At 43.2% G+C, this 16,467-nt stretch overlaps 1 protein-coding gene across 10 annotated transcripts in view; it reads left to right on the top strand.

The window, feature by feature from the left end:
• NMU (neuromedin U) overlaps nt 1-16,467 on the top strand; it is a 183,134-nt gene that overhangs the window by 134,093 nt on the left and 32,574 nt on the right. For 3 of the 10 annotated variants that reach the window (XM_075334250.1, XM_075334271.1, XM_075334264.1), the window contains 3 exons: nt 1,707-1,781; nt 6,445-6,498; nt 9,265-9,303. In XM_075334250.1, the coding sequence (XP_075190365.1) occupies nt 1,707-1,781; nt 6,445-6,498; nt 9,265-9,300 (165 nt within the window). In that variant the 3' untranslated portion in view covers nt 9,301-9,303. The remainder of the gene's footprint in view (nt 1-1,706; nt 1,782-6,444; nt 6,499-9,264; nt 9,304-16,467) is intronic. The other 7 variants (XM_075334284.1, XM_075334297.1, XM_075334312.1 and 4 more) reach the window with 3 other exon arrangements.

The following is a 16,467-nucleotide window of genomic DNA, read 5'->3' as shown; positions in this document are numbered from 1 at the left end:
AAACATGGCTATAAACGTGTAAAAACAGTGGTACAGGAAAGATGGAGGGAAAAAAGAGGGAACTCAAAAGACTTATGGAATATGGGGAAACCCCCCCCCCCAAATCACAAATGTAAAAGAAACAAAAGAATTCTGGGAAAATAAATACACAAACAAAGAAACAAACCACAAGGGAAAGCAATAGTGATTATTCAGCAGGATTATCTCTAACTGAAAAGCTGGGACTCCAAACATCCATCTATCCAAGAATATAGCCAGCAATGAATGCATATGAATGGTGAGTATAAATAGTCCATCTCAAGATGTGATAGGGAAGACCAAACGAGGAAGTGAACACTCCTGAATATAAATAAAAGGAAAGATAAGAGAACTGTCAGCAATAGGACAGAGACAAAACTGGGTGTGGTCCAACAGAGAGGTAAACCAACCACACAACCAGAGGTCACTGTATCGAGCCTTGGAATTGAGCCTTGACACTTTTGTCTCTTCGTGTAAATCCAAAAAGACTTGATGATGCTGAGATCAGAGCCCTGTGGGGCTATATCTTCACTTCCAGGGCACATTGTTCTTCTTCTTCTTGAAGGTAATTCCTAATGACATTGGTTATATGATTGTAGTCATCGTTTTGCTGAAAAATACATTTGATGCCAATCAGACTCCTTCGCAATGCAATATGTATCTGATTGTATTTCTCAGCATTGAGGACACCATTAAGCCTGACCAAATTCCCAACCCCATTTGCTGAAATTCAGCCAAAAAATTGCAAGCAGCCTCCACCATATTCCATTGTTGCCTGTAGTCACTCATTAGTGCACCGCTCTCCAGCCCTTTGTTGAAGAAATCGCCTAAAGATCCATAAATTTGGGCAAGTGTACCTAGATGAATTGATATTATTGGTTTGCTTTAAATTCCTTTCATGTTCATTTGATTTACATTCTGTTCATTGATACAAATAAACTATTAACAATTCTACTATTGAAAGCATTTTAACTTTGCAGCATTTTATCGACACTTGCATAAAACTTTTGCACAGTACTATATATTTGAGAGGTTTTCTAATTTTACCTCAGAAATGGACTTCAGTGCAAATTCTGCACGATATTCCCCACCGAACATAACTAATACAAATTCAGTATATAATCTTGTAGGTTCATCAGAATGGAAACTGCTATGTAATCAGGAGCATAGCTATTCCAAGCTTCTGAGGTAGCAGTTGACCCCAGGCCATGGTGCCCGAGGAGACCTGAAGGTGCTGTAGGAGAAGTGAAGGTACCTGAGGAGACCTGAAGGTGCCTGAGAAGTAAAGGTTCCTGGGAAGACCTGAAGGTGCCTGAGGAGATCATAATGTGCCTGAAGAGAAGTGAAGGTGCCTGAGGAGATCTAAAGGTGCCTGAGGAGACCTGAAGGTGTCTCTGCCATATGAAATATCCTATTTGGAGACATTTTTCGTTAAACCTCTGAGTGGTGGTTATCATAAAAACAACAACATGTCTGGTCAATGACTACCATAGTCAAACTATCATTTTGTCTAAGAATGCTAAAAAAGTACATAACACAAGCTCTCATCTGGTTTTTGAGTTTTCTGGTATAATGGGACATGTTCAGTGTTCTTGTTTAGCGTGGTCTGTCCATGTAACGGTGATGAAGACATCCTGTGCATCCAGGTGTCCATTGTTGCTCATATGTCTGTCTTCATGTCCTCTCAGTCGTCTGTCCTGCATCCTTTGCTGCAACTCGTTCCTCAGCTTCATGACAGGAGGATGAAGAGATTCAAATCTGAAGTATGTAACATTATTTTTTTTTGTTGCTTTTTAACATTGTTTGCCATTAATTATTGCATTGTTACACAGTTACAACGTTAACATATTGTAATTTAAATGTCTGGTGTCTGGTATCCTCATCTGTCTGATAAGTCTGTCATACTTTTTTTTACTTCGATTGACTGAGAATGCCCATCTAAAGTTTACATAGTAAAAATTATGTATTCAACTGTAAATTTAAGTCATTTTCTGAGGAGACAATTATTGTTATGAACCAGCATGTACGTGGGGGAGAGGAATGGATTTAACTGGGCTTTTTCATTTCCGTTCATCCTCTCCACTTGTCTACTCTGTTTAGAACAGATAATTGGAATTACCATCTTTTGCATTCCAATTTAAAACTGAAGGAAAGGGTCCCCATTTGGGTACATAGTGTCCATTTTGTTTCCATTTGTTATTTGTTTTGAGAAGGAAGGAAAAAAGTTATACATGCAATGATAAAAACTGACATCAAACAGAAACCAGATGTGCCCTGTAGGAATTAGTAGGACACCTCTGTTTCTAGGAATGCACAGTGCGCTAATTCCATTTATCTTCAGTTAGTTTGTTCTAAATGGTCAGATAAATGGAAAGGATACAGGGACATGAGATCAGATCCTAGAGGAGAGGGAAAAGTTTTTTATTCAGTTGTGTAAACAGCTTGCTTTGCTCTTAATTAGCTTAGCAAACCCTAAACGGCTTTCTATTGTGATATATTATCATTTCTATTCCCTGATAGCAAAAGGGGTTGTCTGGACTTGAGATATAAAGGCCCCTTTACACACTGAGACTTTCTAGCGATCATGCTGCACAGCGGGAAACAAAGGACCAAAGAATGGTCCTGAACGATTTGTAGCGATCAGCAACTTCACAGCAGGGGTCAGGTCGCTGATGTGTTTCACACACTGCAATGTCGCTGGGGAGGTCGCTATTACGTCACAAAACCGGTGACGTTACAGCGATGTCATTTGCGATGTTGCAGTGTGTAAAGCCACCTTAAGTCTTCAGTTACTCTATGTGACTGCAGACTTGTGAATCCTCACAGTGAGCATACTGTGCACTGTGAGCATTCTCCGATACTGGTGCCAGGAGTGGGTGGTCATGTGACTACAAGTATGTGATTTACATATTGCTGACCACATTCCAACTAGTCTATATCCAGTCTAACAAAGTTCACTTTCAATGCGCAAGATCATGCATGTCTAGTCGGCACATGACTGCATGTATGCACATCGCACAGTTGCAGTCACGTGCTTACCGTTCCAAGAGCCGTCACCAGAGAATCCACAAAATACTCAGTGTTCAAGCTGTAAAGATTCATAAGTCTGTACATACACTATCTAAAAAGACAAATCTACATGATTTTCCCACTAGCTGATGTGAAATTTAGAATAAACCTTTCCCCGTTTTAGGTCAGTTGGGAACCAAAATTATTTATAATTTGCCAAATGCCAGAATAATGAGGGAGAGAATGTTTAAGGCATTTTTAGTCAAACGTTTACATACATTTCATTAGTATTTGGTACCATTGCCTTTAAACTGTATGACTTGGCTGAAACGTTTTGGATATCCTTCCACAAGTTTCTCGCAATAGTTGGTAGGAATTTGGGCCCATTCCTCCTGAAAGAACTGGTGTAACTGAGCTATGTTTGTAGGGTGCCTTGCTTGCAAATGCATTTACAGCTTTGCCCATAAATTTTCAAGAGGATTGAGATCAGGGTTTTGTGATGGCCACTCCAAAACATTGACTTTTTTTATCCTTAAGCCACTTTGAAGCCAGTTTGGCAGTATGCTTTGAATCATTGTCCATTTGTAAGACCCATCTCATCCCAAGCTTTAGTTCCTGGCTGATGTCTTGAGATGTTGCTTCAGAATTGTCACATAATCTCCTTTCCTCATGATGCCATCTATTTTGTGAAGTGAACCAGTCCCGCCTGCAGCAAAACAATCCCACAACATGATGCTGCCACCCTCGTGTTTCACAGTTGGCTTGGTGTTCTTAGGTTTCTCCCTTTTTCCTCCAAATGTAACAATGGTCATTATGGCCAAATAATTCCTTTGTTTGTTTTGTCAGACCACAGGACATGTCTCAAAAAATTAAAGTCTTTGTTCTTGTGTGCATTTGCAAACATTAATCTGACTTTTTTATTTTTCTTTTGGAGTATTGACTTCTTCCTGGCAGAGTCGCCTTTCAGCCCATATTGATACAGTACTCGTTTCACTGTGGATAATGACACAATCTTACCAGCTTCTGCCAGCATCTTCACAAGGTCTTTTGCTTTTGTTCTTGAGTTGATAAGCACATGTCTGACCAAAGCACGTTCATCTCTGGTACATAGAACCCATCTCCATATTATTTAAAGGCACAGTACTTTTAGTGTATGTAAACTTTTGACTTTGCAGAAAGTAATAAAAATGCCTTAAAATATTCTCTCTCATTATTCTGGCATTTGGCAAATATAAATAATTTTGGTTCCTAATTGACCTAAAACAGGAAAAGTTTATTCTACTTTCATGTCAGATAGTGAGAATAACATGCAGATGAGTCTTTTTAGATAGTGCATGTAAACGTCTGGTTTCATCTGTACCTGGGCAATGTATTTATCACAACACAGTAAAAAAAAAAATGTTACCAAGGGAATGAGCTGATTTCAGCAGCATAATGAAAACATTTCTTTATTTTGCGTGACTTTTCAAGCTGTGCTCGCACATCACATTGCAGCATGCTAAGGCCGTGTTCAGACATAACATTAATGCTGCTGTTTTTCTCCTGCTCCTTTTTCTGCTGCTCTTTATCTACACGTTTTCTGTGCCAAAATATAATATAACAATTTTCTGTGATTATTCCATTTTTCCCTTTACCTGATGCTTTTGTATGCAATTTTGAAGCAGCATTTTTAATGTTTTTAATGCCCCAACCTCTTGCAGATCTCAGATGAGGTTCCAAAAACCTGGTGACTGATTCTCTTTCAATGCAGGAGATTTTCTTCACTAGATGTGCAGTATTTACACCATGTGGCTTCATGGCCTTTTTGCTGTAATGTTTTACATTTATTTTTTAACTTTCTTACCTATTAAATTGCAGCCAAGTTAGGAAAATATGGAATGTGTTAGATTGTACTGCAATGTAACCATATTGTGTAAACCTGAATATCTTATCTTGAATATTGATGACAATGATGTATATTGGGATGAATAAAAAAAACTATTTTACTTCACAAAAAGTTATTTGGATATTGCACATTATTTACACTAATGTTAAATATATGAAGGTGCTTATTGTGATCCATAAACCATCTGGCAGGATTGATTTCCCCCATTTCTTTTGCTTGAGCAATACACCATTGAGATGACACGGGGTCGGGATTGGCATTGCTGAGTTGACAGTCGTCCTATATCAATGGAACCACATAATTCAACTTGCACGTGTCTGTATACTCTAAAACCAGAAAACAGACCGAACACAAAACTCACCCTCGAAATATTTAATATGCCGTCTATTAAAGTTGATTTGATCTCATTGCCATAATAATGGGTCGGTGTTGCACATGTGCATTGCGTCTCCGTGCATCTAAATGATGCTTTCTTAATGTTTTCAGATTGTACATTGTCATAAAACATGACTGTCTTTTCTTGCCCATTGAATTTGAGAATTGCATGGCTGCACGGTATACCGGCCAATCTAACAGCTGATATGCATAGGAGTAAGGGGTGCTTCACACACAGCGAGCTCACTGCCGAGATCGCTGCTGAGTCACGCTTTTTGTGACGCAGCAGTGACCTCATTAGCGATCTCGCTGTGTGTGACACTGAGCAGCGATCTGGCCCCTGCTGCGAGATCGCTGCTCGTTACACACAGCCCTGGTTCGTTTTCTTCAAAGCCGCTCTCCTGCTGTGACACACAGATCGCTGTGTGTGACAGCAAGAGAGCGACAAATGAAGCGAGCAGGGAGCAGGAGCCGGCGTCTGACAGCTGAGATAAGCTGTATCCAAGATAAACATCGGGTAACCAAGGTGGTTACCCGATATTTACCTTAGTTACCAGCCTCTGCAGCTCTCACGCTGCCTGTGCTGCCGGCTCCGGCTCTCTGCACATGTAGCTGCTGTACACATCGGGTTAATTAACCCGATGTGTACAGCAGCTAGGAGAGCAAGGAGCCAGCGCTAAGCAGTGTGCGCGGCTCCCTGCTCTCTGCACATGTAGCTGCATTACACATCGGGTTAATTAATCCGATGTGTACTGTAGCTAGGAGAGCAAGGAGCCAGCGCTCAGTGTGCGCGGCTCCCTGCTCCCTGCTCACACTGGTAACTAATGTAAACATCGGGTAACCATACCCGATGTTTACCTTAGTTACCAGTGTCCGCAGCTTCCAGACGCCGGCTCTGTGCAAGCGCAGCGTCGCTTGCACGTCGCTGCTGGCTGGGGGCTGTTCACTGGTCGCTGGTGAGATCTGCCTGTTTGACAGCTCACCAGCGACCATGTAGCGATGCAGCAGCGATCCTGACCAGGTCAGATCGCTGGTCGGATCGCTGTTGCATCGCTAAGTGTGAAGGTACCCTAAATCAAATACTATCAACCTGATACTTAGAAAGTATAAACAAATATATGTATTTAATTTGATGTAATATTTCTTTTTAATTCGAGGAGGAGGTGCAGGGACCAGGAGGCGTTTTAAGCAGAGGCTACTTTTTGTTCAGGGTATGTTATTTATATATTTATTTATTGTTTTATTTATCTTTTTAAGCAAAAAATTTTACAAATATTTGTTGATTATGATATCAAATAATTTTTTCTTAAAATACGGTCTGAGGATGAATGATGAGGTGAAGCCAAACCAAACGGTTAAAGCAAAGCAGCGGAACCCCATTGACCACATGCGGATGTTTGGTAGCTCATATGCGACAGTTTTGTGTGTTCACCGTGTCGTTCAGGTAAAAATGTGCTTCGGCGCACCACAGAACATTCCATGGCCAATTGCCATCCACTTCCACTCTCGGCAGAAGCATGAATGCAATTGTTATGCGGATATCATTGTCATGAGGAAGAAGTTGTTGATGATGGCTAACTTTGTACGGGTATGCCCGCAAGACCTTTCGGAGAATTTTTCGCACTTTGCTGTACAGGATCCCCAATTGCCTGGAAACATCGCGTGCACTGCTGTTCCCGGCAGGGTTGTTCGTGCCCTGTTCCACGACAGCAGTGGCCCTCTGCGCCCTGGATAAAACACTTAGTAACCCTCTTACCTCAAAAAGTGACATCATCTGTCTCAGTGAAATGACAGCCATTGGACCGCTACGTGTGTGAAGGTCTTTCATACAACAAAAGGCTCTCAGTGCAGCTGTAGCATTTCTGGCATTCTCATAAAACAACTGCACTAACAGCGCACGATCCGGCAAGCAGACAGGAATCTTGCAGACTGAATTGCAAGGCGCGCTCACTGTACAGTGCCACTTTTTCACCTGGTGGGGAGTTTTAGTATAAATAAATTTTTAAGGTGTCTTCCATTTCCCCATGCCTTGAATAGCATACATACCAATGTTCAGCCAATTCTGTCGACTGGGTCTGTCTGCACACGGCTCCAAACACCTTAGGTTATTTTATGGCCACCTTGTATATACAGTGGAACCTTGCTTAGTGAGAACAATCCGTTCTGGGACTGTGCTTGTTAACCAAGTTACTCGTTAGGCAAAGCAAGATTTCCCATAGGAACTCATTGCAATGCAAACGATTCGTTCCACAATGTGTTAAATTTCCCATCCTGGTCCCCTATTCTGTCATTCCACACACGTACAAACTCACACAAACACGTACAAACACACACAAACTCACACAAACACACAAACACTCACTCAAGCACGCACACGCACATATTATATGCTTACCTTACCTTCCGTTCCATCGCCGGTCTCCTGGGACTTGCTGTTCTCTGGTACGGGGCCGGGTTGTGTATGGCGTTACCATAACGACAAGGGAGGAACTTCCTGGCCAGAGCGCTGACGTCAAAGGCAGAGCCGCTTGCCTCTGATTGGCCAGCTGCCTTTCAGTAGCGGCGACAGGAAGTTCCTCCCTCGTCGCTATGGATGCCGATACACAGCGTGGACTGGAGCGCAGCGGCGAACTACAGGAACCAGGAGGCCGGCGATGAAATGAAAGGACACATATTATGTTATATTATATGCTCACCTTACCTTCCGTTCCATCGCCGGCCTCCTGGGTCTTGTAGTTCGCCGTGAGAACGTCGCGATGTACTCGGGAACTACAAGAACCATGAGACCGGCGGTGGAACGGAAGGTAAGGTGAGCATAATACTGTATGTGTGTGCATGCGTGTGTGTTTGTGTGTGTTTGTGCATACATGTGTGTGTTTGTGTGGACTGCAAGTGCGGGTCAGAGCGCGGTGGATGTATGGAACCGGAAGTGTGTGCAGTGAGGATTTCGCTCGTACAGCAAAGCTTTCTCGTAAAGCGGGTTATTCATTTACAGAAAGCTTTGCTTTTTACGCAAAATTCTCGTTAAGTCGGTTACTCGTTAAGCAAATCAAAAAGCCATTCCAGGAAACTGGCTGAGCAGAATGCTACTTCTCCAATGTGCTGCAGGAAAATCTTCCAGTGGGGACCAAAACGGGAAATGCTCCAGGAAAATAGATCAGTAATAACGCTTTCCGCCTCCAATGGCAATGTAGTAGTGGGATATCCTGCTATTGCCAATCTATTTTCCTGGATCCTAATCCTTACCATTGACATGAGGTAGCTGTCAGCTCCTCCATTAACATGCACTTGGGCAAGAATGAATGTTTATTGCAATAGCAAAATCAGTCAGACCCATCTGGCAACAGTTTTATCTGGCAAAAAGAATAAATCATAAGGTCCAATATGCCCAAATTTTCTGTCCGCAGATAAGTCATAAGAGGCCTGTTGTGAGACCCCTATACAGTACATGTTATATCTGTCAATGCTTTCCAACTTCTTATGTGTATAGCAGTCTGTAGGTTAGGTTCACCATGATTGTGGGCTACATTATATATTTATATTATATATTATGTATTTTTCAAATATATGCCAAAGAAAATGTTTCACACATCAATATGTTGTTTGGGCAGTAAAATTATATATATATATATATATATCTCCTCAACTGTGTGGTATACTTTTGGTTATATTTTTTATGTTGGGATGAAAATACTTTTTTTGTTATTTGAAGTTACTGTACGTCCCAAACCTTGGTGCCCCTTACCTTTCTTCTGAGCTAATAGTATGCCCCTAACACCCCATTAGATTTAAGACACCTATTCAAGACCATATAAAAAAATCTAATTTCTTTCCTACATCACATGACAGAGTCAGTGGCGTGAGGTTCTAAAAATATAATTGCTCATTAAGAAAAGCTATATCATAAGCATATTACCTGCCTATTAGTTTTCCTTGTAATCTGTAGCACTCATTATCCAATTTTTTTTTCTTTTCAGCCACGTAATGGAAGGAGATCAGCGGGTTTCCGCTAAGAGGTATTTAGATCTAAATATATTACTAATTTTTCTTGACTACCTACATTTAAAGAATTTCACAAAGCAAAATCATCAGCTTCAAAAAGGAAAAAAAATACATACCTGGTTATTACTAGAGATGAGGAAACCTGAGGTTCGAAGTTTGGGTTCAGAAATCAACTTGCAAAACAACAAAGTTCGAAGTTCGGGTGAGTTACGAGTGGAAACCACCGAAGCGAGCAGCGCTGTGGTTGGGTATGAGTGATGCTCAGCCCTGTGTGAGCTGTCTGCAGTGTTTGAACAGCTCGCACTGCGGGTAAAATCAGTTATAAACAAAAGAAATGCACAGGAGAGAAGGTTGCATATTGACCAAATGGTAGATTATATCAAACGTATAATTCTGTGATTAACGGCAACCATGACTACATATCAATAATGGACAAGTCGCATAACAATGGCATTGGAGGACGAAAAAGAGAAAACGACCAAACGTCCAATGTGTGAAAACAAATTTTTTTTATTGATCAGTGCAAAAAGGTGGACATACAGATAAAAGATTTATTAAAAACCACACAACAACCAGGAAAGACCAGCAGTGTGACGATTACGATTACAGATGTAAATCCCCAGACTTAGGCCTGTTTCACACGTCAGTGATTTTGGGACGTTTGTGCTTTTTTTTCTACGTACCAGAATCACTGACATACGCAGACCCATTATAATGAATGGGTCTGCTCACACGTCAGTGATTTTTCACTGCACGTGTCTCCGTGCGGCGTACCCGCGTGTCCGTGATTGCCGCACGGAGACATGTCCATTTTTTTCTGGCATCACTGATGTCCCACTGACCACGCAGTGGTGTGGTCCGTGAAACACGTGCCAGAAAAAAACGTGCTTTTAAAATAAAAATCATTTTTCCTCACCCGGCTCCAGCGACGCTCTCTGCAGCCCGGGCAGCTTGTTGCTTCTGAGCCGGCTCATTATTGTCACGCATATTCATGATGCACGACACAGCCGACCCGGAAGCAGCTGCTGCAAAGGTCAGCGCCGGCCGGATGCTGCACCGCGGGAGCGATCAGCACCATGGAGAGCGGGAGCGCGCACAGGTGAGTTAATCTCTAAGTGCAATCACGGGCCACGGAGAACGGAGCCCGCATTGCACTTAGACAACCCACGTGTGCCGTGATTCACGGCACACGGAGGGACATGTGCGTGTTTTACACGCCAGTGAAAAACGTCAGTGTTTTTCACTGACGTGTGAAACGGGCCTAATACAGGCACCATATGTATACTGGCAATCAGCAATAGTTGGAACATAATATAAAAGAACATTGAATATCTTCTCGTCCTTGTGCCTGGTGAATAGCACGGCATAAAACCCCTTCTCCATTATTACTCCCTCTTATCTTATGATGATTCCGTCTATATATTCTATGCAACAGATCATGCTTATCTTTCCACGTGGCCCCATATTTGACTATACCGGCACCTTTTTAACTCCTATTTAGGGAATCAGTTATTACTTTTGAAAAGGTGGGTCTTTTTCATGTGGCTCTTTACCCCCTTTTCTCATTGATGCATGACTGGCTGCTATATAGTTAATATAGTTAATATATGCTTAATAAGGAGCAGTCAGTAATATTCTGTGTCATGAGAATATTTCTTGAATAACCTATACCATATGATTACATTTTTGGGCACATCTTTCCATACTATTAACCCACTAATATTCTATTTCATATTTATTATATCAACTATTGCTGATTGCCAGTATACATATGGTGCCTGTATTAGTCTGGGGATTTACATCTGTAATCGTCACACTGCTGGTCTTTCCTGGTTGTTGTGTGGTTTTTAATAAATCTTTTATCTGTATGTCCACCTTTTTGCACTGATCAATAAAAAAAATTTGTTTTCACACATTGGACGTTTGGTCATTTTCTCCTTTTTGTCCTCTAATACGGGTAAAATCAGCATGATCAGATCTAGTGTGCACACACACAAAACAAAAAAAAACAAAAATTTGAAAAACTCTCCCCACCCTCCCCCGGAAGTGTTCTGCATATGGCTGGAAGCATGTGGGTGGAACCATGAAACGCCCAATTACTGACTTCCATTGAAGTTCGGATCAATTCGGGATCAAAAACCAAACTTTTTTAAGGTTTGACTGTACCTGCTGAACCAAATTTCCAAAGGTTTGCTCATCTCTAGTTATTACATAAGGTCTATACATACAGCAAGTAAAATAAGTATTGAACACATCACCAATTTTCTCAGTAAATATATTTCGAAAGTTGGCATTGACATGAACTCCAGCTGTTGGTAACAACCCATCCAATCCACAAAGGCAAAAATGAAATCCTAGATGCCCATGAATGAAGTTATGTATCATAATGAGAAATGACACAGGGAAAGAGTATTGAACACATTTAATGAAATGTATTTATTACTTTGTACTAAAGCATTTGATGGTGATAACAGCTTCACAATGACTCCTGTATGGAAAAACTAGTCACATGCATTGCTCAGGTCTGATTTTGGCCCTATCTTCCACACAAACATTCTTTACATCCTGAAGGTTCCATAGTCTCCTTATATGAACTCTGAGCTTTAGTTCCTTCCAGACATTTTCTATTGGATTCACATCAAGTGATTGGCTGGGCCGTCTACATGTTTTATTATCTTTCTTTGAAAACAATTGAGAGCTTCCCTGGCTGTGTGTTTAGGATCATTGTCGTGTTGAAAAGTCCACCCTTGTTTCACCTTCATCATCCTGGTGGATGGCAGAATATTTTTACCAAGAATGTCTTTGTACATTTGTCCATTTATTCTTCCTTCAATTATATGAAGTTTGCCAGCGTCATATGCTAAAAGCAGCCCCACCCCATGATGTTCCCGCCTCCAAACTTTACTGTTGGCATGGCATTTTTGGGGGTGGTATGTAGTGCCTTTCAGCCTTCAAACATGGTGTGCATTATGCCATTCAAAGAATTCAACTTTGGTCTTCTCTGACCAGACCATATTTTTCCAGTATTTCACAGGTTTGTCTAAATGTTGTTGAGCAAACTTTGAATGCACTTGAACTTGCATTTTGTTCAGCATTGGAGTCTTGCAAGGTTGGGATCGCTGGTGGGATCGCTGGTGAAATCGCTAGAAAGTCTCAGTGTGTAAGGGGCATTTTCAGTAGCTCTCCACAGGTGGTTCTTAGCTCTTGGACAACCTTGCAGATAAAACTTTTCACTCCTCTGTTAGAAATCTTGCAGTGGAGCACCTGATTGTGGCCGGTTTATTGTGAAATTATGTTTTCCACCTCTGGAATATGGCGCCAATAGAAATTTCAGTAGCTAGAAAATTATTCTGTAACCAATCCCATCGGTATGTTTTGCACAAAAAAAAAGGTTGCAAAGGTCTTATTTGATCAGCTGACATGTGACTCTAGCAGCATCAGGTGGATTGGAGATCCGCCCTTGGCTGTTAACCAGTTAAATCCCGCTGTCAATCTCTCATAGCAGGATTTAACATGCACCAGTGGGGAGCGTGTCATTCCATCATGTCATCACAGGGTGGGAATGGGTTTTAGTGACAGCCGGAGCATCATGATTAGAGATGAGCGATGTTCGAGGTTCGAGGTTTGCCAATTTCATGTTAGAGTGATTTTGGGGGGGTTCGAATCGTTCGACGAACTCGAACGATTTGATAAAAGTTCGGAAGTTCGAGTTATGTTCGAGAACGGTTCGATCAACAAAAAGCCTCGCTAGTTACTAGCTGGATTTTCACTGTAGTAGTGTGAGTCACTGTGAATCACGTTATTATCAAAATTCAGCGTATAGTGTGCGAGGGGGATGGGGTTTAGATCAGTGCTGCTGATGAGTGCTGAAAGAAAGCCGATCGCCATTTTTTTTCCCTAACCATGCGTACAGTGGGGCGGGCCAGGCTATCAGCAAATCACAGACACACACACTGGAAAGTGGATTTTTGCGAGACAAGGAAGGGCATGTGTCATAGGCTGTGCATGTCACATGTCTTTGCTCTATCGCCGCCAGTATCTCTCTGCTGCAGGTGGGTGACAGTCACCGCACCCGCTGCTGCTGCTGCTGTGTGCGCTATAGCCATACAGTGCAATCTACACATTGCTTTAGGGATTAGGGACTCCTTGTAATTTAAAGGTACCGTCACACTAAACAACTTACCAGCGATCCCAACAACGATACAACCTGATAGGGATCGCTGGTAAGTTGCTAGGAGGTTGCTGGTGAGAGGTCACACAGTCAGACGTTCCAGCGATCCCACCAGCAACCTGACCTGGCAGGGATCGCTAGAGCGCTGGTGAGCTGTCACCAGCAACCAGTGACCAGCCCTCAGCCAGCAGCGACGCGTGGAAGCATGCTGCGCTTGGTAACTAACGTAAATATCGGGTAACCAACCCGATATTTACCTTGGTTACCAGCGCACGCCGCTTAGCGCCGGCTCCCTGCTCTTAGCTACAGTACACATCGGGTTAATTACCTGATGTGTAATGCAGCTACACGTGCAGAGAGCAGGGAGCAGCGCACACTGCTTAGCGCTGGCTCCCTGCTCTCCTAGCTACAGCACACATCGGGTTAATTACCCAATGTGTACTGCAGCTACACGTGCAGAGAGCAAGGAGCAGCGCACATTCTTAGCGCTGGCTCCCCGCTCTCCTAGCCATAGTACACATCGGGTTAATTACCCGATGTGTACTCTGCTACACGTGCAGGGAGCAGGAGCCGGCACTGACAGTGTGAGAGCGGCGGAGGCTGGTAACGAAGGTAAATATCGGGTAACCAAGGACAGGGTTTCTTGGTTACCCGATGTTTACCGTGGTTACCAGTGTCCGCAGAAGCCGGCTCCTGCTCCCTGCAAATTCAGTTGTTGCTGTCTTGCTGTCACACACAGCGATGTGTGCTGCACAGCGGGACAGCAACAACTAAAAAATGGTCCAGGCCATTCAGCAACAACCAGCGACCTCTCAGCAGGGGCCAGGTTGTTGCTGGATGTCACACACAGCAACATCACTAGCAACATCGCTGTTACGTCACAAAAGTTGTCCATCAGCAGCGATGTTGCTAGCGATGTTGCTTAGTGTGATGGGGCCTTAAGCCCTTTTCAGGCATTGTTGCTAGGCCGGTCCGTGCAAACACTGTGCAGGGCTTTAGATAACAGCATCTGGCTACATCAGCTCTGGCAAGTCCTTGCTGCATTTTTTCATTGGCAGGGATAGAAACTGAGGTTTCCTTTGCTGTCGTGCTACCTACAGCACCAGTGCATTCTACCCTCCTGCCCATTTTTGCTACGCTATTTTTATAGCAAACAGTGCTGACACTTAGTGGCATACAAAAAGTGCCTGCTATACTAACTTAGTGTCCCACTGGTGCCAAGCAAGGTCCACCACCTCTGCATTCCACACTCCTGGCCATTTTTGCTACGCTATTTTTATAGCAAACAGTGCTGACACTAAGGGGTACTTTGCACGTTTCGACATCGCTACTGCGATATTGTCGGGGTCAAAACGAAAGTGACGCACATCCGGCGCCGGTAACGACGTCGCAACGTGTAACTCCTAAAAGCACCGATAAATGATCGCAAAAGCGTCGAAAATCGGTGATCTGTGTAGTGTCAGTCATTTCCATAATTTCACTGCAGCGACAGGTACGATGTTGTTCCTCATTCCTGCGGCAGCACACATCGCTGTGTATGAAGCCGCAGGAGCGAGGAACATCTCCTTACCTGCGTCCCGCCTGCAATGAGGAAGGAAGAGGGTGGGCGGGATGTTTACGTACCGCTCATCTCCGCCCCTCCGCTTCTATTGGCCGCCTGCCGCGTGACGTCACTGTGACGCCGCACAACCCGCCCCCTTAGGAAGGAGGCGGGTCACCAGCCAGAACGATATCGCAGGGCAGGTAAGTGCATGTGAAGCTGCCATAGTGATAATGTTCGCTACGGCAGCTATCACAAGATATCGCATGTGCGACGGGGGCGGGTACTATTGCGCTCGGCATCGCTATCATCGGCTAGCGATGTCAAAGCGTGCAAAGTACCCCTTAGCGGCATCCAAAAAGTGTCTGCTATACTAACTTAGTGTCCCACTGGTGCCAAGCAAGGTCCACCACCTCTGCATTCTACCCTCTTGCCCATTTTTGCTATGCTATTTTTATAGCAAACAGTGCTGACACTTAGTGGCATACAAAAAGTGTCTGCTATACTAACTTAGTATCCCACTGGTGCCAAGCAAGGTCCACCACCTCTGCATTCTACCCTCTTGCCCATTTTTGCTACGCTATTTTTATAGCAAACAGTGCTGCCAGTTTTAGGGCCATAGTTGCATTGTCAGGGATAGTCAGTGTTGGTTCTTCAGCAGTCAATAAAGCTAGACCACCTCTGCATTGTACACCACCTATCCATTTTTGCTACGACATTTTAAGTGTCCAATCTGGTCACAAACAAAATGAGTGGCAAAAGGACAGATGCTGGTGGAAAGGGGAACAGGCGTGTTGGAAAAGGAAAAAAAGTTTGTGTCCGTGGGGGAGGTGGTACAGCTACAGTAACATCTGCTGAAGAAAGCAAAAGTAAGATGTCTACTACTTTCCATGGACAATCCGATGGGCTCCCTTTTTTACGGAACAGAACTACTGTAACAAAGGTAGATGATGCACAAAAAAGAACATGCTTGAATGGATCGCAAGTGTCCTCTCCTCCACCTCAACTTCAACATCCAAAAAACAGTGTTCTGAGTTATCACCACAATTGCAATTGCTTTCTCCCAGCTCTCAAGTATCCACCCGCCCTGCACAGTATGGTGGAACAGAGATGGCTGAGTCTGCAAAGCTGTTCAGTCACACTATAGGCTGGGAATCAGAGGTCTACTCCCAAGCTACAGTGAGTACAGACCAGGAAATGGTCTGCAGTGATGCCCAGAAGCTTTGTGAGTCTGATTCAGGCCCTGATGACCAAGTTTCTGAGCATAATGTAGACCCTCATTCACAAACTGTAACTCCTCTTTGTGGAGACAATGAGGAACATACTGATGACAATGAGACTCAGATACCAGATTGAAATAACAACTTAACTATTCAGTCAGGGTAGGAAGAGTTAGGTCTGAGGGCGAGGGGAGTGCAAACACAACGGTTGATGATGAAGTTCTAGATCCCACTTTCTGTCAACCCA

This window comes from Anomaloglossus baeobatrachus, chromosome 1 (genome assembly GCF_048569485.1).
Source record: "Anomaloglossus baeobatrachus isolate aAnoBae1 chromosome 1, aAnoBae1.hap1, whole genome shotgun sequence".
NCBI lineage: Eukaryota > Metazoa > Chordata > Amphibia > Anura > Aromobatidae > Anomaloglossus > Anomaloglossus baeobatrachus.
Note: the sequence above shows the minus strand (reverse complement) of the source record. Positions and strands in the feature narration are given on the sequence as shown.